Below are 22,414 nucleotides of genomic sequence, written 5' to 3' on the forward strand. Positions count from 1 at the left end.
TGTAGCTCAGGAAAGCTCATGCTCAAATACATTGCTTAGTCTCTAAGGTGCCCCAAGTCCTCCTTTTCTTTTTGCGGACACAGACTAACACGGCTGCTCCTCTGAAACCTGCAGATACACAGAGGCCAGCGAGCAGCGCCGACATCTCACAGGGGGGCGGCCCCAGCCCGTCCCCGCCAGGGGCCCCACACGCGGGCTCCCGCCCTGAGGCGCCCGGGCCGCACAGCCCCCCCCCCCCGCCCCCAGGCGCTCTCACGGCAGCGGCTGGCCGCCCCCGGCGTGGCGCGGGCAGCGTCGCGGGGGGCCGCTGGGGGCAGCCGGGAGCAGCTTCGCGGCCCCGCCCCGCGCTCGATGGTGCGAGCTCGGAGCGGCCCTTCCGGTTCCGGGGGCGGGCGAGCCCAGCGCGGGGCCGGCGCGATGGTGCTGCTGGAGAGCGAGCAGGTGCGGGGCAGGCCGCGGGGAGCCGCACCGGGCCCCCCTTCGGCCCCTGTCCGGAGCGGAGCCTCTCCCGTGCGGCGCGTACGGGCCCCCCCCCGGGCTGGGGCGGCCGGGCCGGGCCGCTGAGGGGCCACCCGAGCACACTACTCGGGGCAAGGTGTCCCCTCCCCTGCCGGTAAACCCCGGGGCCGGCAGGGCTCCGGGCCTCGCCTACAAGCCCGGGGCTTCTCGGCGGCGTCTGGTTGCGGCAGCGGTTGCTTGAAAGGACCTTGGCCAGCTGAAGTCCAGTAGCGCTGCGGACCTGCTCTTAGTGTCCCTTTCCCCATCTGCGCGGTTGGTTGCTCCCCGGCATTGCACTCAGCAGGCACCAGTGCCAGTAGTGGGGTCGGCCTGACTTTCAGGTTCTCGTGTGGCAGCAAATTGCTGTTCTGCGTGATTTGCAAACGCTCGAGAAAGTCTAAACCAAGCTGAAATGCCTTCCTCTGGTTTTTAAAATATAAACTTTTATAAAAGAACATAGTACTGATAATAGGAATGCTACGAACGTCTGTGTTAGATTTTACAAAACGCTGTTGATAAAAACAGTGTTCCCAACAGGGCTACTTTAAATAGCTTAGCTCCCTCTGTCTTCTGGGTGAAGGAAGCTATATAAATGCTTTCTTCATACAACACCTGCACTGGTTTAACCCATGCAAATTCCGTGTATAAGTTGTTGGGAAGCATTGTGGTGTAAGAATGCTACTTTAATGAGACAGCTGCTGTTAATTACATTGAGAATGGCAATATTTGCTACCTAGCAGAAAACTTTCCTGTCTGTTGCTCCTCCCCCAGCCTCCAGTGGTAGTTCTTAACCAGAGATGGGTCTCTTCTTTCATTTACAGTTCTTGACAGAACTAACAAGGCTTTTTCAAAAATGCAGAACCTCGGGGAGTGTTTACATAACACTGAAAAAATGTAAGTATCAGTGCCTTTATAGTGGATTAAAGGAACACTGTCAGTTTAAATCAAAGTTCTTCTGTTCCTAATACCGTTATCATTAAATGAGAGTTTAAAAAATCCACTTGTTGCTATTTATGCTCCTTGTATAGTTTTTGCATTTCTCTCAGCTTAGGCAAAGAAAAGTCAAATCGTTTCACTTTAAAATTGTTAGTGATGCGCTGTTTGAAATGTAAACGTTGCAATGAAATGTTGAACAGCTCTCATTGGAACTTTTTAAATAGAGATATTATGGAAATTTTATTCTCAGATTTATAAATGCTGTAGAGAGGAGGTGAACTGGGCCAGCAAAATAGCTCACTGTCTGTTCCTGAGGGGAGGCATATGCTCCCCTCAGGAACATCTTTGATATGGTGTCTTGATTTCAAATCGCTATACAAGCTAGGGGTATACAGGTTGTTGGTGGTGGCAGGCATCCTCTTGATGCACTGAGATTTTGGAAAAAACATTTTAATAAAATCTGGATAAACAGATTATGACATGCCTTTGGTTTTCAACACAGATGATGGTCGAACAAAACCCATTCCACGTAAGGGCCATGTGGAAGGTTTTGAGCCTGCGGACAACAAATGTCTTCTGAGAGCAACAGATGGGAAGAAGAAGATTAGCACAGTGGTAAGTAGCAAATCTGGGTCAGAGAGAGCATGTAAACTCATTTGTTCCTGAAATAATTGGCTGCATCATTCAGGCTGAAGGCCAACTTTAGCTAATGTAACAATCTGGAATTTTTACATGTGGTGGATAAACCATCAGTGTCAGGTCTGAGAGCAGCCACAGCTTGGGCATATGAAGATAGTGTGGGCATTTGGATGCTGGAAATATGGGGCTCAGTGTTCCTGAGAGAGTTTGAATGTGCTGTGGGAGAACTTGAATGGATGTCACAAATGAATGAAAAGGAATCTGAAGAGAGTATGTTATGTTGAAAAACTAGCCAGGATAACTTAGTCTGTAATATAAACAGAAGTGAAAGGCACTGGAATAAGCAGACAATTAATTGGCTTTGGACTTCACATTGAGGATTTATTCTCTGTTTGAAAGTGTGTAGATTTGGAGAGGAAATGCTACCCTTTTACTGAGTGGTGACTTAAATTGGTGGTGGTAGGGGGGAGAATCGTCCTCCAAAAAACTAGATCTGTTACCAAGAGTACTTTCCTGTTATCCCTCCACACGTGGTCTCTCTAACTATTTTGATGCCAACTCTTCAATGTGATCACTTGATCAGACATAAGTGCGGCTAGGTGGGACCTGGTGTTTAACTGACAGGCAAATGTCTATTGAAATTTTTAGTCCTGGGATAAAATGTTTCCAGTATTTCAGCTTAACGCCCAAATTTGCTTTTCACAGGTAAGCTCGAAGGAAGTAAATAAATTCCAGATGGTAAGTTTCCTATGTTCTCTTTTTTCGTTCTTCTGTATTGTAAGGAAGAATATTCAATAATTTAAGATAAGCCATGGAAAGCTACAGATCATTCTCCCATCTCTAAATGGGTGGGTTGGTTAAATATTTAAAGTTATAGGACAGATGCTTACAACAAATGGAAGTATAGCTCCATATCTTGGTAAGTATATGGTCTCTCCATTTGCATGAAATTCTCCAAAGCATCTTATTTAACTCTTTTGTATCATTGTGGGGAAGAAAAGGGTGATTTCCTGATGAGTTTGAACATTCTGTAAAAAGGAGCTGTGTGGAGATATAGGTTATCTAAAACGGAGATTTTGTACAATTTTTATTTTTTACTGTAGTGCACTGCCTCTGAATATTTGGTCAATCTTAAAGGTGTTTATTTCATGATTGCAGGCCTATTCTAACCTGTTGAGAGCTAACATGGATGGCCTGAAGAAGAAAGACAAGAAAAGCAAAAATAAGAAAAGTAAAGCAACCCAGTGATGGAACAGAATGTCTTTCCATCACTGCAAGACTTGCATTCTAGTCTTCAAAGTCCATTTTTTCCTAAGTCAACGCTTTCTTTTGGCTGTAGAATACTGAGATGTGAACAATACCGGCACTTAAATAAAATGAAAATAAAAGGTGGTTTCTGTAGATTGTTTGGCAGGAATATTCACAAGATTAGACTGAAACTTCTTCGCTCTCAGCTGCCATGTTGTTACACAGGATGGTCAGTATAAACTGTTTTGGGGGATGCAGTGGGTGGTCACAAGGGCAAAGAATAGATCTTAAGTAGTGAATGAAAGTCTAATTCTGTAGATAAGCCCCATGTAAACTAAGTAGGGAAGTTGAGAATTAGTGGGAACATTGCCTTTTTTTTTCTATTAATTTAGCTTCTAGAAGTGATTGGAGGTTAAGAGGTCATGACAAAAAAAAAAAAAAGCAAGTCCTAGAGCTTCACATGTTACAATTGCAATGACTGTTTTACTAAAAGTCTCATTCTTATGAATGTGTTCAGGGATTTGGTGCATCTTACTTTGAATGGTTATATTGTAAATATAGTATCTCTTGATGCTTTGTTGTGAAAAGGTAATGTTTACTTATTCCTATTAAACAATCAGAAGTGCATTTGGTTGAAATGACTACTGTAATTGTATTGGTCTTTAGTGAATGATTAGTCTGATCATACATTAGTCCATGTTTGCAGTGGGGATCCAAGCCACCAGTCACATAGGTCTTGTACTACTTACAAGTAGGGGATACAGGCGTTAGAACCCCTACTCCTGAACATACATAGTGACCTTTTGTACTTGTATAAATAGGTATGGAATTTTCTTGTAGCATTCTGTGCTGTCTATAATTTCTGTTCTAAACCACTAGTGGCCCCTCCCGAGGAGTAAGTGGAAGGTAATTCCTCTAGTCACTCTTTGCTGAAGGTAAAGGTTGATAGCAGCATGTAGGAGGGTCATACTCAGGGCCAGCTCCAGACACCAGCTTTCTAAGCAGGTGCTTGGGGCAGCAGTCTGTGTCCCACGGCGGCAATTCGGTGGTGACTGCTTGGGGCAGCAAAATTGGTAGAGCCGCCCCTGGTCATACTAAGGCTAGCTATGTAATAAAGGGGCAGAGAGACAACAGCACTGGGAAGTTCATTTGAGTACAGGACTAAGATGGCATACCATAAGCAGCTTAAATAAAGGCACTGTATTTGTTGAAAATCTATCATCATGGATGGAAGGCACTTATACCTGTGCTAGGGTCAGTTAAACTCTCAGAATGGGGAGAGCTGCTGGACTTTTGTGTGGCAGAAACCCCTGCCCTCTCCTCCCCCCCAACAAAAGACAAAGTTAAGCAATCCTCTAAATAAAGTTGTACCTGTAATTATAAGGGGAACTGGTATGAATGTCTATATTATTATCCCACTTAGGAACCCCAGTTGTGGACCAGAGCTTACAATCAAAGAAGTTAGGATTGCTTAAACCTTTCTATCCTAAGATCCTGTTCTCACTTAACATTGCTAACCTTTTGGGCTTGAATTTTCCATGTTGGGTTTCTGCTTGGACCGTCCTTTTTTTTTGTTGTTTTTGGTGGGGGAAGTTACAGCTAACACAGTTTAGCTGTTTCAGAAACTGAGGTTTAGGAAAGAGTCTTAGTTTCTCAGTAGAACAGTTTTAGCACCTCCATAGTTTGGAGTAAGGACTTGAAATTTTGCAGGTGGTGGGGATCAGAGAGGTGTCTTTTAGTGTCCTGGAGAAATTTCACCCCACCTTGATTGGGTTATAGTAGGCCTGTCAAGCAATTAATCGTGCTGTTAAACAGTAATAGAATACCATTTATTTAAATATTTTCGGATGTTTTCTACATTTTCAAATATATTGATTTCACTTACAACATAAATATAAAGTGAGCACTGTATACTTTATATGCTTTTTGATTACAAATATTTGCAGTGTAAAAAACAAATTGTATTAGGTGAACTGAAAAATACTAGTACTGTAGTGCAATCTCTTTATCATGAAAGTTGAACTTAATGTAGAATTGGGAACAACAGCATACAAAAACAACCAATGTAAAACTTGAGCCTACAAGTCCATTCAGTTCTACTTCTTGTTCAGCCAATTGCTAAGACAAACAAGTTTGTTTACATTTATGGGAAATAGTGCTGCCCTCTTATTTACAGTATCACCGGAAAGTGAGAACTGACGTTCGCATGGCACTTTTGTAGCCAGCATTGCAAGGTATTTACGTGCCAGTGATCCTAAACATTCGTATGCCCCTTCATGTTTCAGTCACAATTCCAGAGGACTTGCATCCATGCTGATAATGGGTTCTGCTCGATAACAGTCCAAACTGATGCATGTTCGTTTTCATCATCTGAGTCAGATGCCACCAGCAAAGGTTGATTTTCTTTTTTGGTGGTTTGGGTTCTATAGTTTCTGCATTGGAGGGTTGCTCTTTTAAGACTTCTGAAAGCATGCTCCACACCTCGTCCCCCTCGAATTTTCGAAGGCACTTCAGATTCTTAAACCTTGGTTTGAGTGCTGTAGCTATCTTTAGAAGTGTCACATTGGTACCTACTTTGCATTTAGTCAATCTGCAGTGAAAGTGTTCTCAAAATGAACATGTGCTGGGTCATCATCCGAGACTGCTATAACATGAAATGTACGGCAGAATGAGGGTAAAACAGAGCAGGGGACATACAGTTTTCCCCCCAGGAGTTCAGTCACAAATTTAACACTTTTTTTTTTTTAACAAGCGTCATCAGCACGGAAGTATATCCTCTGGAATTGTGACTGAAGCACGAAGGGGCATATGAATGTTTAGCATCACTGACACGTAAATACCTTGTAATGCTGGCTGCAAAAGTGCCATGTGAACGCCTCTTCTCGCTTTCCGGTGATACTGTAAATAAGAAGAGGGCAGCATTGTTTCCCATAAATGTAAACAAACTTGTTTGTCTTAGCGAGTGGCTGAACAAGTAGGACTGAGTGGACTTGTGGGCTCCAGTTTTGTGTTTTATTTTTGAATGCAGTTATTTTTTGTTCCAAATTCTACATTTTTCAGTTCAACTTTCATGATAAAGAGATTGCACTACAGTACTTGTATTAGGTGAATTGAAAAATACTGTTTTTCAGTGCAAATATATAGAATACAATGTGTACATTGCTCACTTTATATTTGCGTTGTAATTGAAATCAATATATTTGAAAATGTAGGAAAACATCCAAAATATCTAATACATTTCAATTGGTATTTCATTTAACAGTGCAATTACAACTGTGGTAACTAGGACTGTCAATTAATAAGCCTCTAAAAATCACCAGTGGCCCATGCTTAGAGGCATGTTAGCAAAATTCCCTAAATATGCTGCTGTCTGTACTGAGTATGCTCTGGGCTAAGACTTGCCCTGAAACTGGTCCTCCCTGCAGCCAGATACCAGAACTGAGAGAAGAGGCTGTCACTGCGGCCATATAGAGGAAGAGCAAAGGGGGCAGGGGGAGTTAAGGTTGCTTATACCTTTTACTTTTAAAAATAATTCCTAAAACTCTCTCTCCCTCTTCCCCCTGATTTTGTTTTCCCTCTGTATTTAAGCTGTTGAGACACAACGGTATTTATTTTCAAAGCAAATGTGTCCTCCATTCCAAAAAGATCTGTTTTATATTAGTGTTGTAAAATTAATTCCTATTGATTCTTGATCCTTTACCATCTGAATATGCTATATAAGGGTATTGTAAGACCCCTTATTTTAAGATCACAGTTGACTAAGAACATTCGGGGGGTTTTCATCCCATATACTGATGATTAATGCTATACATATTTGAAAAACACTGGCTCCTTAGTTTAAATTTCTTTTTAAAAAGCTATTTGAAGTTATAGTACTATTCAGTAGGCTGTAGCAAGGTAGCTGCAAATTATAGACATTCTGGAACAGCTCTGCAGTTCTTTTGCTGAGTCAGTTTCACTTTCCCATCCATTTTCCTTGCTTAACATTGATATTGTGCAAGCAAATATTATTACAAGAAAAAAGTTTACAAGTGTAAGATATGTCTTTCAGTAACCTGACTGTGCATTAAGAAACATGACCCTTTAACATTTATTTTGAACTTTTTTAATGACACTTTTAATAAGTTTTACATATAAAAATGCAAAGTATGAAGCTGGCCACTACACACTAAAAAAATAAAGGCAGTAATTGCCTGAGTCTCTTTATATCACAGCTTACTGAAATTTCACGAAGTATATGTTCCTATATCAAAGGTCATAATGAATATGCAACAATTATTTGATGGTTTTGGTTTCAGATTATGTATCTTTTGGTAGTCACATGCTATTTAAGCATCCCATCAACAGATGCCTCTTTAGAACTAAAACAGAATTTTGTAGTAGTCATCTCGATAAGAGTACAGGATAAGCACAGGAATTCTGTAGAGGAAAAAGGACAGTGTTAGAGTTTACCGCCAAGAGAACAGAGTAATTCATTCTAAACCCTCCAAAAATAGTAATTTCTAGAGACAACGTCTTAGAGTATGGCCTCTGCGTTCTCTTAAGAGATTAGAGATAGGAAAGATCTTATTGTACATCATTAGTAAATCCTGCTGTAAATGCAGGATTGTTCTAAATATTTTTTCTTGCGCTATGTCCACTTATTTTAAAAGGATCCAAGTAATGGTACTTCTATAATTTCCCTGAATACACATCACTGTCAAAGCTTTTCCTAAAATTTAGCCTAAATTTTTACTTCTAATTTCAACCCTTTCTTTATAATACCTCTTTTTGCTACCCTAAACAACAATTACCTCCATCCCTTAACATGTCCAGATGACTAAGACTTTGAATTCTAGAACAGAGAATTATTTAATTTTCTTCCACTTAGGCAGAATGGGGGAGAGATTTAACTTTGACAATACAAGGGACTGTCTTACATAGAACAATATGCACCATCATTGGGGACAGGTAGCATATAATTTATGGAATGTCAGCACTTCAAAGAATACTGCCTCATGGAAACTGCTGAATATTTGTGAAAGGGTTAGTGTGTGTGTTGAAAAAACACCTGAACTTAAAAGGGCTAGATAAAACTTCTCATTCTACAGTAGCTTAAACACTATTAAATTGGCTTTCAGTAGCAGTTAAGTGGCAAAGAATCAAGTTAAGAGCACCTCTACACAACTTTAATATAGTTAAGATTCTGCCTCAAATTTAGTTTTTTCTTCTCAGATAAAGTGGAGGTTGAGCGCAGAACTTTTAACAGAAGATCCTCTGGAAGTCTCCTACTAAAGGAGAGAGTGCACTCACTGGGTTTTAGTATTCAAAGCTTTGTAAGCTGTTGAGGAATACTGGAATTGGTCTGCACTGTTAATGCATGATTGGTGTGTGTTTCATATCTCCAGTAGTGAAAGGCACTATTATTAGAAAGTCAAATTCTAGTCCCATTGAATGGCTCACCAAAGTTAACTGAACACTGCTCTCATGGTGGAGGGGGAAGAGTGGCTCTCAACAAAATGCACAAAAAGTTATTTAACTTTGAAACATTCAATTCTTAAGAGAATGAAATGGTTAGCGAAAAGCTAAACCAGATTTTTTGAGTTCTGAATTATTTTTTTCATCTACAGATTTCTTTTCTGCATTTATGCTGAGGGTATTTTAAGATAGGTTTTACTATATATAAATGGAAAGAGTTTGTTTAAAAAGGTCCTTAGCCTGTTCAGCTACACCAAATACCCACAGCTTCCACCAAAATCTGTGGGAGCCATGGATACTCAAGGGTTCTGAAGTCCAAGTCAGTCTGTCAGAAGGGAAATTCTGCACAACTGACATAAGAGAACAAAGATTCCCAGCTATCAGAACCCACATCTGTCTAAATCTGTTACTAGTTATGCTGCCAAAAGCCAAATGTGTAAATTACCCAGAGAGGAAAATGTGATGATTAAATGTGGGCTAACATCTCTCTCAAGAATTTGCATATCCCACAGCTCAGTTACATACTTATTTATAGTTGTATACATTATGGTGTTCAGCTGAACGTTAGGTCACACCTTAAGCCTATACAAATGGGGACAAGAGGACCAGTCGAGTGTGTTCACCCTAAGATAAACAGGAGCAATTTTAGGAAATATTTATATGGAGTAAGACACTTTTCAGGAGGGTGCCTTCTTTGCCTTTCTCTAGAGAATATGTACAGCAGCCTATTTACCACACTTCAAATCCGTGGAACAGCTCAATTGTTCCAATTACCGTAGGTGCTGCAACAAATATATTTACCTCTTTTCTATTTTGATACTGTAAATTTCATCACAAACAGCTTGTAGGTATCTCTGCTTTGGCAATCGTGACATCAGTTGTTTTACAGTCGTGTAAAAGGCTTGCTCATCTCCATCATACTGTAAGGAAAAAGGACGAGGAATTTTCGTATATATTACATTTCATTAGGAAAGAAAAACCGTGTCACTGCGGGGAGGGTTCACTTTTCTGAAGGTCATGCAGACAGAATAGCAATACTCTATTTCTTAACCTGCCAAAGAACTAGCTTCTTGAAACAAAGTGCACAAAACTGCATGTACAACCTGACTCTGTTATAAACAGAGATCTTTGTAAGGAGGCTGCTGGTGATCAGCTTCTCCCTCCTACAGTACGACAGCAGCAGCATACTGGGAAGGCTGAAGTGGCCCACTTTTCCTCTGCAGAGTTATCACCATTGTAGAAACACTTGCATCCTCCTGTCCCACCCGTGTTCTTTCACATGTACATGCACCAGAGCATTCTTTGGTCCCCTCTGCCACAGGATGGGCTTTTTCCCTTCTGAACTGATATTAAAAAGCATATTTGATATGAACATAATTTTGAGGTTTCTTTGATTTCCAGTATTTTGGCTACTTAACGCAATTTTGTGGCTAATTTAACTTCCTATGAGCATCTTTACGTGAGCATTACTTGATTTGATGTATGTACTTTACACTCCTATTAACATTTATCAATTTCCTGACTCAAAAATAAGTTCCCCCAGTACCCTTCTTCAGGTGATATGCAAATTTACAAGAATCGTTGCAGTTCTCTAGTCTCCCGAGCAGGTGGCCCTACAGAATAAACACCCAGACCAGAGCATCAATTTAGCATGAGGCTCATGTGCTAGATTCAGCACAGCCAAAGTGCATTTTGCTGAAGCCTTTTGCATGTTCTGCTAATCAATTCTAACGCTACCCCTGATTTATGATTTATTTCAATATAAGTAGGTACTGTTTGATGTGGTTTCATTTTCTAAGGCATCTACAGTATTTTGACAGATAGGCTCATTAAACATTTTAAAACACATTATTTCAATTACTGCCGCTCATGCACGTTTAAAAAAAACCAAATTTTCAGAAGTTTATCTGATAACTAATTGCCAGAGGACTGCCACTGAGAGGTAGATATGAAAGACAAGTAGGGCTCCACCAGGGAGGTCCAGCTCCAACCCCCCAAGAGGTTGGGTACTGATGGGATTTCTCTCAGGATGCTATCCCTAGACTGTGTTTAGGATCAATGTCTTTCATATTAACTTCTGTGTAGTAGATGTCTGCCAAATTTTAAGCCACCCCTTTCTCTCCCACTACTTCAGAGTCTTCTGACTTGTAGGGGAAGTCCACAGTACCATAATATATCCTCAACTCAACTTCCCAACAGCATTGAGGAATGGGGATAAGGTTTTTGCTTATTGACTCAGTTCCTCATCTTATGCTGTTTGGGTCATCCTCCCTCTCTAAGAACTCCATCACACACCTTTGCTGCGGTGCACTCCCATGCTACAGCAGAACAAAACTCACATTAAACACAGAGTTCTGAGCAGTAACCATAAAACTAATCAGAATCATGTTAATTTCAATGGCTGCTGCCTGGGAAACCCAAAAGCAGCCACAGCTCAAGACAGCACTGCTCTGTTCACATTCACCAGGGTATCTTCATGAACAAAGACTAAAAACCTTTTCTTTATTTAAAACGAAAGCTGAAATTCTGCAAAAATTGTTGACTAAGGACTCCACCAGCTCAAGAGGAAACGTTTTCTACTTGTGCATTTGGCAAATGGATTTTTCAAGGCTTATTCTAAACCCTTTCTGTCTGTACAGAATTTTTTAGCCTTTCTTAAACTCTTTAAAAGAAAAACTGGGTGAGAATTTCACCATTGACCTCAGTAAGGACAATTTCACCTCATTAACTTTAAACCTTTGAAAACCTACTGTTAAATCCAGATTACATATACACAACTTACTCTAAATTGCTTACCTCTAGTGACAAGAAGTGTATTATAGTTTCTTTTGACAGATCTACCTGCAAAAATAGCAGGGCAAAGAGGTCAATGTCAAGGAATCAAATGTTATATAGTTTAACAAGTAAAAGTAACTTCTTTTTCCAGTTCTATTCCTGTCATCATTCTGGCCATGTGAAGATCTCTGTTCTCAAAAAAGGGGTCAACATTTAATCTCTAATTTATAAAGAAGTTTTGCAAACATATTTGGACTGCATCAGAATTTTAGGCATTTCCGAAGACAAGTTATGTTTGGCAGAGCTCATCTGTGTACATGGAAAGTCTTCCCTTAATTTCAAAAAAGGTAAACATGCTTATTTCTAAAGGGCACATAGGAAAGATACACTATAGTTAACCTCTTCAGAAAGTGTTGACAGGGAACCCAAAAAGTAACATTTAAATGTGCTTTATAGTGATAAGCTGCAGCAACAAATTACTATTAAATCCACCACCACACAGGAGTTAGAGGTGCAAGTAGTTAAAATGTCAACATTTTACTATATGTAGCAGTCTCAATTCATACAGCAGGAAGCATTTCTCAATATACTAGATAAACATTGTGTGGGTTTTATTTTACAATAAATTTCAAAATTTGGTTACAATTGCCAATTCTAAAATTTGAGATTATGGCTGGTGACAGCTACCTTGCTAGCAATTAACATTAAAGACTCGAATGACCAAGCATTTGCATTTCATTTAGGCGTCAGCAAACAGACTTACAGCTAAAATTTCAATCTCACTGGTTTTCTGTTGCAGATTAGTAATGAACGTCTGGAGTCTTGTTTGTACCTGCAAATTAAAATTAATAGTGGATAAAAGTTGTATACAAATTTCTCCTGTTTCATGGAAGTTGGGAACCTTTGTATTCTGTTTCAAGAAACATAACATTTAATTCTCGATAATTAACTTTGATATTCCAGACGGTCAATTGTTAACGAGGAATATGTGGGCATCTTATATTAATGTCAGGAGAATGAGCACAGGGCTCATGCCCACTTATGAAGTATTTTTGCCAGTTATGAGTATAGTGGTAGGAGAGATGATATTAGGACTGAGGTTAGGCAGAATTAACACATGATTATGAATTTCCCTAGACAGAGTCAAAGTTATGTGTTCATGGGCACTAGTGGAGGCCACCTTTCACAAAGATAAGAGAAGACACCACTTTAATCAGAGACTGGCAGTAGAATCACAGAAGGCAGTCCTGGAATACACTGTAGCTCCTCTGCAGCTCAGAGGAGATGGCTGCATTTTGGGCAATAGTATATTGAACTGCTGGTGTATTCAGTCTCATTACATTACACTACTGTCTCCTCTCTGGAGCAGCATGAGAATCCAGCAATCTATAAAAATTGTTGCATTCTTGCATACAAAATGGGTTTTGCTGCTATGGAAAGAAAGTTAGATCCCATCATACAATCCAAATATTTTGGAAGCCAGTAAATCCTGAATTTTCTATCCTCTTTGGATTGGAGCCTATTCTTTTTTTTCTTATGTTTGGTACATTGTTAGCATCCAAGTGAGGAAAACTCCATCTCTCTTTCATACAGTGGTCTAACATTATACCACTAAACATTCTGTTTTAGGCAAAGTGGGACACTGTTTGTATGCATCATGTTGGAAAACTTTTGCTTGCACCGCCGAGCTTGAGGACATAATGAAACATTAGACTATAGCGGGCATACATTTGAGTCCTCTGCATACACATTAAATACAAAATCTATGTTTAACTTGTAACTTTAACATTTTCTTAAGCACTCAAAAGTCAGGAAGTGCCAGAATTAGGGTTCCCCATAGAGTCTTCACTGAGATCTCCTGTACACACGCATTATGAGAGCCTTGCCCCAAATCATGTGGGAAGTCTGTGTTAGAGGCAAGAACTGGTCTCCCTGGGTCTCATTTCAATGCTTTACACCCATGGAAAAATCCATTTTCCCCTTCTTGTAACCCTTTGCCTCATTCACTGTCCATTCTGCAGACTAAACAAGGCACAGATCCTGCAGGACAAACCATCTGTGATCATGATATTACAGCTACATGCAGACAGAAAAAAAAAAAATTCAAACCAAAACTGAAAGAAAAAAGAACGACGTATACCTGAGTTTCATAACGCCGTCTGACACTGGCAGGCAATTTTTCAGGAGCTATAACACTCACATTTGGCACTACAGAAGTTCCATGTGGTTCAAATAAACCTAAAATGCAAACAGTTTGAGAATGTATTCTTTCTTCACCTAAACAAGCATGATATATCCTGTTTTAAACAAAATGAACTCCCACTAATCTTAATGAGTCAAGACTTATTTACTACTCTGATCTGTGCTATTGAAGCAATTATGTAATTTTTGTGGCTGCAATTTAAAGGGACTCATCCTGCAAAATCTTCTGATTCTTAAACCAACAGAAAAAAACAGGATGGAACCTGATTGAGTGTGTCCTTCATTAGCTTTCTGCACTGTCCGCATTATAGGTCACATCACTTTGCAGCAAGATAGCCACTTCCAGCTAAAGAATCAGAAATGTCTACTGTAAACAAAGTTTTAGTTTATTCAGTCAGTCCTCTGTGCCTTGTGAACATTTTGACTGGTGGGCCAAGAAAAATGGTTGCATGTTCCTTGTAAGTTTATTATAAAATGACTTCTGCATTTTATAGGAAAATGTAATTTAAACTTTTCAAATTTTAGACACAGCATTTGAGATTAGAAAAAAATCACTCAAGCCAGGTTAAAGTTGTACGGAAAGACATTTGTGGTTTGTTTATAGTGATTCTTGTAATGTGATTAAAATATATACTACTTTATTGCAAAGAATGTTTATTGTATACAAAAACAGTCAATTTTAGCCTAGAATTAGTGATTATATACCTGAAGTATTAGCAAATGATCCTTTTAGATTTTGTACTGAGAGATTATCTGAAGTTTCTCTAAAAGCAAGCAAACAAAAACAGTTATAAAAATAGACACATAATAATGTAAAAGCAGTGCAGTAATGGAAGCAACTGTTAGCAAACTTTCACATACAAAGGTATTCTGTATTCTTTTCACGCCAATTAGCTGAAAAAAATGTAATGGAGATTTTCAGCATACAAATATTTCCAAATTAAATCCTGTATTTTTGATTAGTTAAGACATGCCAACATACAATTAAACTTGTTAATTAAAAAAAAAACTGTCTTCAGCAATCATAAGTAAATAGCAAAACTTTCCTTGCTACTTTCACTAATTGTAAATGGGAAATATTTTAGACACCAGGTTTCTCTTTCATAACCTCTTTACTCCTATATAGGATCCTGCATTTAGATCATATAATGTTGCTTCTGTGACATAACAGTCATATTAACTTCAATAAATGAATGTCAAACAGGGAAAATAGTTGGACTTCATGGCCTGATCAAGCAGGAGGAGATGAGTAGCAGGGGAAAGGAAGAGCTTTTCTTGCAAATCAAATTGTTAAAAAAACACCCACATAGCTGGACTTTTCTTCAAATGTGTCCTAGTATGGAAATTTCCTATTACAGAGCTACATTTTGCAAAGCTATTCAAGAATAATACTGAAGGCCAATCTTTTGATGATAATTGCATGTACATCCATGATAGTATAAAAGTAAAGACCTGATTATTCAGTCTGCGTTTCTACTTTCACACGCTCATGTGCGTACTTGAATGATTCTAATAAATGCAAGAATTTTACTGTAAGCTTTTTGGGGCAGGTAACTCTTTTGTTCTGTGTTTGTATGGCACCGAGCACAATAAGGTCCTGGTCCACAAGAGGGGCTCATGGGTGCTACTGCCATACAATTAATAAGTAGTATCAAAGTTCAGGCAGGTATGCTCACATGTTGCAAGTTAGAACAATTTTGCTCACATAGAAGCCCAGCTGAAAATCTGGCTCTAAATCTGTAAAGGAGTAGGAAGAATACTTCAGAATGTTACTTTCAGTTGCCTTTGGCAAATCTCAAGACATAACAGAAGTCATACCATCAAATTATTTTCCTTCTTTTTCAAAAAGGAATTTGGCAAATCTCTCTCAATGGTAATTTTAATTAAAAATCAATTTAATAGAAACCTCAACTGAAGTCTTATTTTGAAAGCCTATATTTAATTTGATTTATGAAATGACCTTTAATTTGACTACTCCTGTTCACTATTTATGCAGCTACCTGTTACTTCTTTCATCACAGACTTTAGTCTTCAGTTTCTGGGCCAGGTGTTCTACTAGATCAGACTCTACAATTCTTTTCTCCGTCTGCCGTTCCTTCTCGAAGGATTTCACCTACCAAATGGTAATTTAACATTTTAATGAGTTTAATGAGACTGCTAAATCTAAAAATCTACATAAATATACTGTGGAAACAAAGAAAAGTAAGTTTGAATAGGCTCATCACCTATTACAGATGCAATTATCAGATGGAATAAGACAGACTATCAGTTCATCTGATCACTGGCCAATTAAACCCCCTGGCTTGGCTGATTAGATTTCTACAACCAAATAACTAATCATTTTTTTTGCATTTTCACTGCTTAGGTTTGGCCACTTGCACTTGTTAATATAGTTTAATATAGTTAAAAAGTAATAGTAGAGAAGTGGGGCAGAGTATAAAACAACAATTTAGATAATCAAAATCTCAGTTAAACACAGTGTTTTCTCTCTCTCTGTTTTAAATTAAAGGATTAAATTTGGAATGTGGTTGTCTTTCACTGAATTTGCAGAGAGGTAACTCTCCAGCATTTGAACCTACACATATTTGCTCAGTCTTTATTTTATTAATTATGAAAAGACTAATTAAACTAGAGAATCGCTATGCCATTTAATATATTGACATGCTCTTTGTATTTCTGCTCTAACGTAACAAAATACCATCACTAAGTTTTAAAAGATTAAATGAATTTTTTTCATTGTATCTTTAATGCCTAGATACATCACTCTGTGATCAAATAATTGTCAAGATCAACTTGTTCTTACAGTTAGTGAAAGAGGAAGATTGATAATTGAAGTAAGTGAAATGTACCTTGATGTTATACATTATAGCTATGTTATACAACCATGCCATATAGGGGCAAATGATTTTAACAGATCACTGTTTTTTTATGAAAATGAATAAAAAGTAGCAGCAAAGATAATGGCCCAGAATCAGTGACAGCTTTGGGCACCAAAACCCTCTGTTTATGCACAGAAGAGATACATTACAGACAGCGGCAATTCAAGCTTCCTCACAATAACGCCTTTGCACATCAACCCTGACCTGGAGAGACAAATAGAAACGGTGGGTCATAGTTCTATGTCTATTCAAACATTGTCTATTTTGCCAGCTGCCAATAAGGCTACAGTTTTCTTGGTATTTGTTTTGTAATGTAAACAACTGCCCAGTTGGAAGAAGCCAGAGACCACCAATTCATTTCACAATGTCACCAAACATCCATTACATAGTGGTAACACTTGGTCACTACCTTTTAAAAAAAATACACAAATACATCTTAGATGAGACTCAATCTAAGATACCAGGTTTGTATTTAAGCTACCAGATTCTTTTTTTCCCCCCAGATAAAAGAGGAGGGAGACTGGGCCTGGTAAAAAACTAGCAAGATGGGTCTGCTGTGCATCTACTATCCATTCTTCAGAGTAATTTTGAACTACTTATTAACTCTGAAACTATACTGACCTGAAATGCCAACTATTAAATTATAGAGCACTTTCCCCAGAAAATATTGTATTAGCTCTACAAAAACACATAGAAGACCAGATTATTCATCTGAAGTATTTACAAAAATTCTCCCCAACCACACCTTTACCTTTACATGACTTCCTTCTTTCTCAGAGACAAGAGCCACATATGTGATCCCAGAACATTTGCAATACTCTTGCAGTTCTTCTTGGGACTAAAACAAGAAAAAGTAATAGCAGAGAAGTGGGGCAGAGTATAAAACAATTTAGACAATCAAAATCTCAATTAGAAGTTGACTGGAAATACATATATAGTGTACTTATTGACCTTCTGAGTAATGAAAAACTTTGTACATCAGTCCAGAAAGAACAATCTCCTTGTGGATTTATTTTCATGTTTCAAAGCGTATAACTCACTAAAGTGTTTCACCAAGATTTAGAAGTAGAAGCTGGATATTTGTGTCCTTTGCATCTATTAGCAAGAATGGGCTATTCTTCTAGTGTTTGTAACTTTCATTAGGAGCCCCACTCCTGGACGGAGATCTGCCTGAATGGATCCCTGTCCTTGTGTGGAGCTCCACTGACTTCAGCTGGGCTTTGCACAGGGTGTCCGTCTGTGCAGTTTTCAGTGAAGAATCAGGGCAAATGCTTGCTGTACTAACATAAAAGGTTGTCAGCATTAGTTGTCGAGGCAGAAAACTGTCCAAGGTTAAGTGCAATCAAGAGCTTGCAACTCGCCATCTCTGAATAGCCTCAAGGAGGCCAGCAAGGGCCAATGTACACACAGGAAAAAACAAGTGACTTGAAGGGTATTAAACACCAGTTATACATGCACTTCAACAGCATACAGCCAGATGCAGAGAAAAAGTAGGGAAACAGTGGACAATACTAAGGCAATAGAATACCATAATGTCAGCAAGGCAGCTAAGTGACTCAGAACTCTATGCTGTGGGGCATTCTGAGTGTGCAGAAGCACAGTTCACTACATTTGAGAGAATGTGCAATTCCACGGCATTTCCTTTGACATTCACCATTTAGCATATATATATATAAATAAACTGAACCAGATTGGCAAACTGTCCAGAGGGCTGTAAGGTGGGTAACTACTTTGTTTATTGTCCCATAATCTATCTGTGCTGGGTACCTACTGTTTGGTTTGGGCTCACTGGGAGGGAATGAGAAGTCAGTCCTTAAGTAGCATTTCCAGGAATCTTGCAGCACTGGATATTCTTAAAGACTAACGCTGTGGTGACACTTCCAGAAGGAATGTTTTAGGTCAGTAATCCAACCACAGTGCCTATAGTCCCTGGAGTAACAGCTTCGTTATGCCACTGTAGTGGCCCCTAGAGTGCAGAATGTGCTTCTGCCTCACAGCCATGTTAGCCCGTCCCTTCCCACTTCTAAATACATGAAAACTCCTCCTGCAAAAACTGTTTTTCATTATTGCCACTACTGGCCCCATATTAAGAACCTTTCCATTTCCTCCTATGAATGACTCCCTCTGTTTTATTCATTTTTGGGGGATAAAAGTATGCTTTCTTTTTATATTTTTGATGTATGTTGGTAAAATACATTTTTGGGAAAGATTTATGTCAAATACTTGTCCAGGATCTCCATAAACTTAGGTGCTTTTCAATAAAGCTGTCATCCCATGGAAGCACACAACCCAGTGGATATGGCACTGGATTTGGAATCAGGAGACTTGGTTCTTCTCTCACAGTTGGCCCTGACTCAGGACATATCCAAAGCCCCATGAATTCAGTAAGAGTCTTTCCAACGGCTTCAGTGGGCTCTGTATAATGCCCACAGTGAGTAACCATGAGCACGTCACCTAACCTGTCTGTGCTGTAAAATGAAGATTATGATGCTTATTCACATTGTAAAGAGCTACAGAGGAAAAATAGTATAAAAGCAAATGTAATCTTTATTGATTTAAGGATAGCTGAATGGCACCCAGCAGCTCAATATTATGATTCTATAAATGAATAACCTCTAAGGCTGTTTTATCAATACCAGCCTTTATGAAACGGACATATAGCTAACAAATATGTAGAAAGACTCTTTACCTGGGACCAGTCATACATGATATCAGCAGGAATTCCCGCAGTCCAGAGTTTTTGAACGATATTGATGGCTCTCGTCATTGACATCTGCCCAACACTCACAACCAACAGATCACAAGAGCCCATAGTAACCTGGAAGAAAAGTAGAAGTGAGAGGGGCAGTGTGAGCAACCAGAGCCTCTTTTCAGGTGTAAAAATGTTGATATTACTGGAGAACAAATACATTATTGTGCAGCTTTTCAAGCAAATTAGGCAGAGATTAGAATGGTTCATTATTAAGCATTTGTTTTAAATTAAGCTCTTCAGCAAATCTTACCCGGTTACAGAAAAAGCACTTGCAAAGCCTAAACCAGTGAGTTACCTGGCTTTACCTCCTCTCATTTAGCAATGTTAATTTACCTCTTCACAAAGAAGGATTAAATATACATATTCTGCTGCTGAGTGAAATTGTTATATGATTTATGTAAGGAAGCCCATTTCATGACGAAAAGAAGGACTAGGGACAAAAATAAGATTTTTTTATTATTTTTTTTTTTTAAAGGGGGAGAACATGACTTAACATATGAGAAAACAGTTCCTTTCCCCTTTCACAGATATCATTGAATAAATTTCAAAAAAGAAAATTTTATGCCATTAAACAAGCCATGAACTACATTTCAGTTTACCAATTTTAAAAAAATCTATATAGATAGAAGCAAAGAAAATGCACCATACCGTGGGGTTTGTCTGTTTTAGTACGGAATTATTTTGAGACAAAGCTGAACCTCTTAATATTTCTTGACTATCTCAGGCAACATACAGATTACTGAAATGACAGAAATACGAATGAAACAGGAACTGAAACTCACAGAGTCCTCCACACTGGAAACTGCAGCAGTTATTTTATCTATAGCTATACTGACTCCAACAGCAGAAGGAAGAGGTCCTACTGTTTGCGGCCCTCTGAACTGTGGAATCTGAAAAGACAAGAAATAATGCTTTTAGTACGGTATCAAAAAAGTATATGCTTTAAAAAAAAAAAGTGAATTACACACACCAGATGATCATATCTGCCTCCAGCTGCAAGAATTTCAGGCACAGTTCTTTGTCTGCGTTTGATGTATGCTATAAATTGAAAGATGACTCCATTATGCTGTTGCACTTTGTAAACAAGTCCTAAATTTATAGACACCTGTAAAACAAAAATGAGTATTATGTCCTCACTAAGTCTTACACCAGTTCTAGTTACACAATTGTAGAGTATTAAAATGTACACATTAGTATATCATGAAAACTTAACATGGTTTCTCTGCTTTTGAGGACATTTAATGCTGCAATTAAAATAGTGATCCCTGAAGAGACAGAGTCAGCCAAAAAATCCGAGTGAGGAAAGAATGTCTTAAATCTAAAGCATCACAAGGGTTATGAACTACTGAAGATTTGTGTGTACGTCCCAAATAGCAAGCCTTTAGAGAAAATTAGATATTTCAATTGTTACTATTTGTATTTTAGAAACTTTTAAAATTTTCAAAATATAAAATTTTAAATTTTTCAAAGAATCCCCTAGTGCTCTCAGTCATATGTATGTCCAGAAAATTATTTTTCAGCTAAGAATGCAACTGAAATAGTCCAATTACACAGATATAAGTATTCTTCAGCCGAAGGTCTCTTATCAACACATGCCCTATTCTGAGAGTGAGGATCTAAAAACAGGAGCCACTAGTGTTTACCACATACAGTACCACAATTTGACGGTGCTTTTTTCTGTTCTTCAAACTATCAATGGACTGGTCTTGGGGGAAAGGTTTATGAAGACAGAGCAGTTGTACAGAGCTATAAATCAATGAATTTATAATCCGACTGCTTTACAAACCTGAAGTTTTATACCAAGCTTCTTTAAGATACCCATGACTTCCTCCAGATCTTTCATGCCGTGCTTTACCAGCTGGGTGACACCAGTTTTTTGTTTTATCATTGCGTTTATCAACGGGCTTAAATCATTCAACTCTCCCTTCTGCTCAATAAATCTGTACAGTCGAGAAAGCTGAAAATATACACAGATACAATACCATACACATGCTTGAATAGAAAGGATATGAACAACAACATAGCATTTGGTTTGTTGTGCCTAAAGGTTTACCATTTATACTCGTTTTGCAATGCAGACTAATAATTCTGCTTAAGAATTTGGAGGACGGAGTGAACACATGAGCATTCCTAGTCAGAGCATCAAAAAGTTGGCTTGTGAGAGATCTATGTCAACCCATTCTCTATATTCATTCACCTAAATTTGCATAATACTATTTAGCATCTCACACATTTTTCTTTTGGAAATCTCAGTCTACAATACTCCATTTACCCTTTGAACATCTGCATAATCTGAAACACAAATATTAAAAAAGGGGAGAAACCAAGAAAATAGTAACGCTGAAAGAGACCATTTCCAAAGAGGTATGACAGCAAAGAGATCAATGGCATTTCAGTTGCAAATGCAGTGGCATCATCTTTATAGAATGAATGGCATATTCTTAGCTGAGGTTTTAATGGATTTCATAGTAAATAAAGTACTATAGACTTATAACAATTTATAGGGAAATACAAATATAATGTGTCGTCTTGAACTACTTACGCTGTTTGATGACAGAGACAGATTACAAAATTTGGCTTCCACCTCTCTTTTTGTTAACTTTTCGGTCTAAAGTACAACAAAAAACACATTATATTGTAGCATATTTTTAGAAAATTCACTTGAGAAAAAAAGTTTACTGATTGTTTGAGATGAGAATTAATAATGCAGCTCCTTGGTTACTTTTTTTCCCCTTTGATGTACCCATCTTCAATCAATTGCTCTCTGAAATATCACTGTAAACAATGGCAAAATGTTTACTTGTCTCTCAGTGATTCCATATCTGGTTTGGTCATTTTACAGGTAAAAAGTCTATTTAAAACATAGCTTTTGCCTGAAAAAAATACAAACCTAATGCTAAACGGAAATATTACAGGAAGTAAAAAAAACCTATCGAAGTTCTTTGTTGGGATTTAAACATTCCTCTGCAGTGTTCACAAATGAAGCTGACTAGTCCATTTTCTCTGATCAAACTGTGTGAAGTAAAAG

The 22,414-nt window shown here is 38.4% G+C and overlaps 2 protein-coding genes across 2 annotated transcripts in view; one reads left to right on the forward strand and one right to left on the reverse strand.

Annotated features, from left to right (window-relative positions):
* Positions 1 to 382: 382 nt before the first annotated feature.
* SRP14 (signal recognition particle 14) lies at positions 383 to 3,948 on the forward strand. Its single transcript, XM_077818910.1, has 5 exons — positions 383 to 441; positions 1,320 to 1,392; positions 1,937 to 2,049; positions 2,779 to 2,811; positions 3,232 to 3,948. Exons 1-5 carry the CDS (start codon positions 418 to 420, stop codon positions 3,319 to 3,321), a joined length of 333 nt encoding a protein of 110 aa, XP_077675036.1. The 5' UTR covers positions 383 to 417; the 3' UTR covers positions 3,322 to 3,948.
* A 3,462-nt stretch (positions 3,949 to 7,410) lies between these two features.
* EIF2AK4 (eukaryotic translation initiation factor 2 alpha kinase 4) overlaps positions 7,411 to 22,414 on the reverse strand; it is a 77,510-nt gene continuing 62,506 nt past the window's right edge. Inside the window, exons 27-39 of the mRNA XM_077818913.1 lie at positions 21,929 to 21,994; positions 21,173 to 21,343; positions 20,357 to 20,491; positions 20,169 to 20,276; positions 19,324 to 19,452; positions 17,386 to 17,472; positions 15,756 to 15,868; positions 14,461 to 14,519; positions 13,694 to 13,791; positions 12,317 to 12,385; positions 11,575 to 11,619; positions 9,580 to 9,698; positions 7,411 to 7,740 (exon numbers count right to left, since the gene is read on the reverse strand). Of these exons, the coding sequence (XP_077675039.1) occupies positions 7,683 to 7,740; positions 9,580 to 9,698; positions 11,575 to 11,619; positions 12,317 to 12,385; positions 13,694 to 13,791; positions 14,461 to 14,519; positions 15,756 to 15,868; positions 17,386 to 17,472; positions 19,324 to 19,452; positions 20,169 to 20,276; positions 20,357 to 20,491; positions 21,173 to 21,343; positions 21,929 to 21,994 (1,257 nt within the window). The 3' untranslated portion in view covers positions 7,411 to 7,682. The remainder of the gene's footprint in view (positions 7,741 to 9,579; positions 9,699 to 11,574; positions 11,620 to 12,316; positions 12,386 to 13,693; positions 13,792 to 14,460; positions 14,520 to 15,755; positions 15,869 to 17,385; positions 17,473 to 19,323; positions 19,453 to 20,168; positions 20,277 to 20,356; positions 20,492 to 21,172; positions 21,344 to 21,928; positions 21,995 to 22,414) is intronic.

Source organism: Eretmochelys imbricata, chromosome 6, assembly GCF_965152235.1.
Source record: "Eretmochelys imbricata isolate rEreImb1 chromosome 6, rEreImb1.hap1, whole genome shotgun sequence".
Taxonomy (NCBI): Eukaryota; Metazoa; Chordata; order Testudines; family Cheloniidae; genus Eretmochelys; species Eretmochelys imbricata.

Bases quoted from the DNA above. Each gene is read 5' to 3' on its own strand.
- SRP14 (XM_077818910.1), top strand. From the start codon at position 418: ATGGTGCTGCTGGAGAGCGAGCAG. The intron at 442-1,319 runs GTGCGGGGCAGG...TTTCATTTACAG, and splicing joins TGCTGCTGGAGAGCGAGCAG to TTCTTGACAGAACTAACAAG. The intron at 2,812-3,231 runs GTAAGTTTCCTA...TCATGATTGCAG, and splicing joins AAGTAAATAAATTCCAGATG to GCCTATTCTAACCTGTTGAG.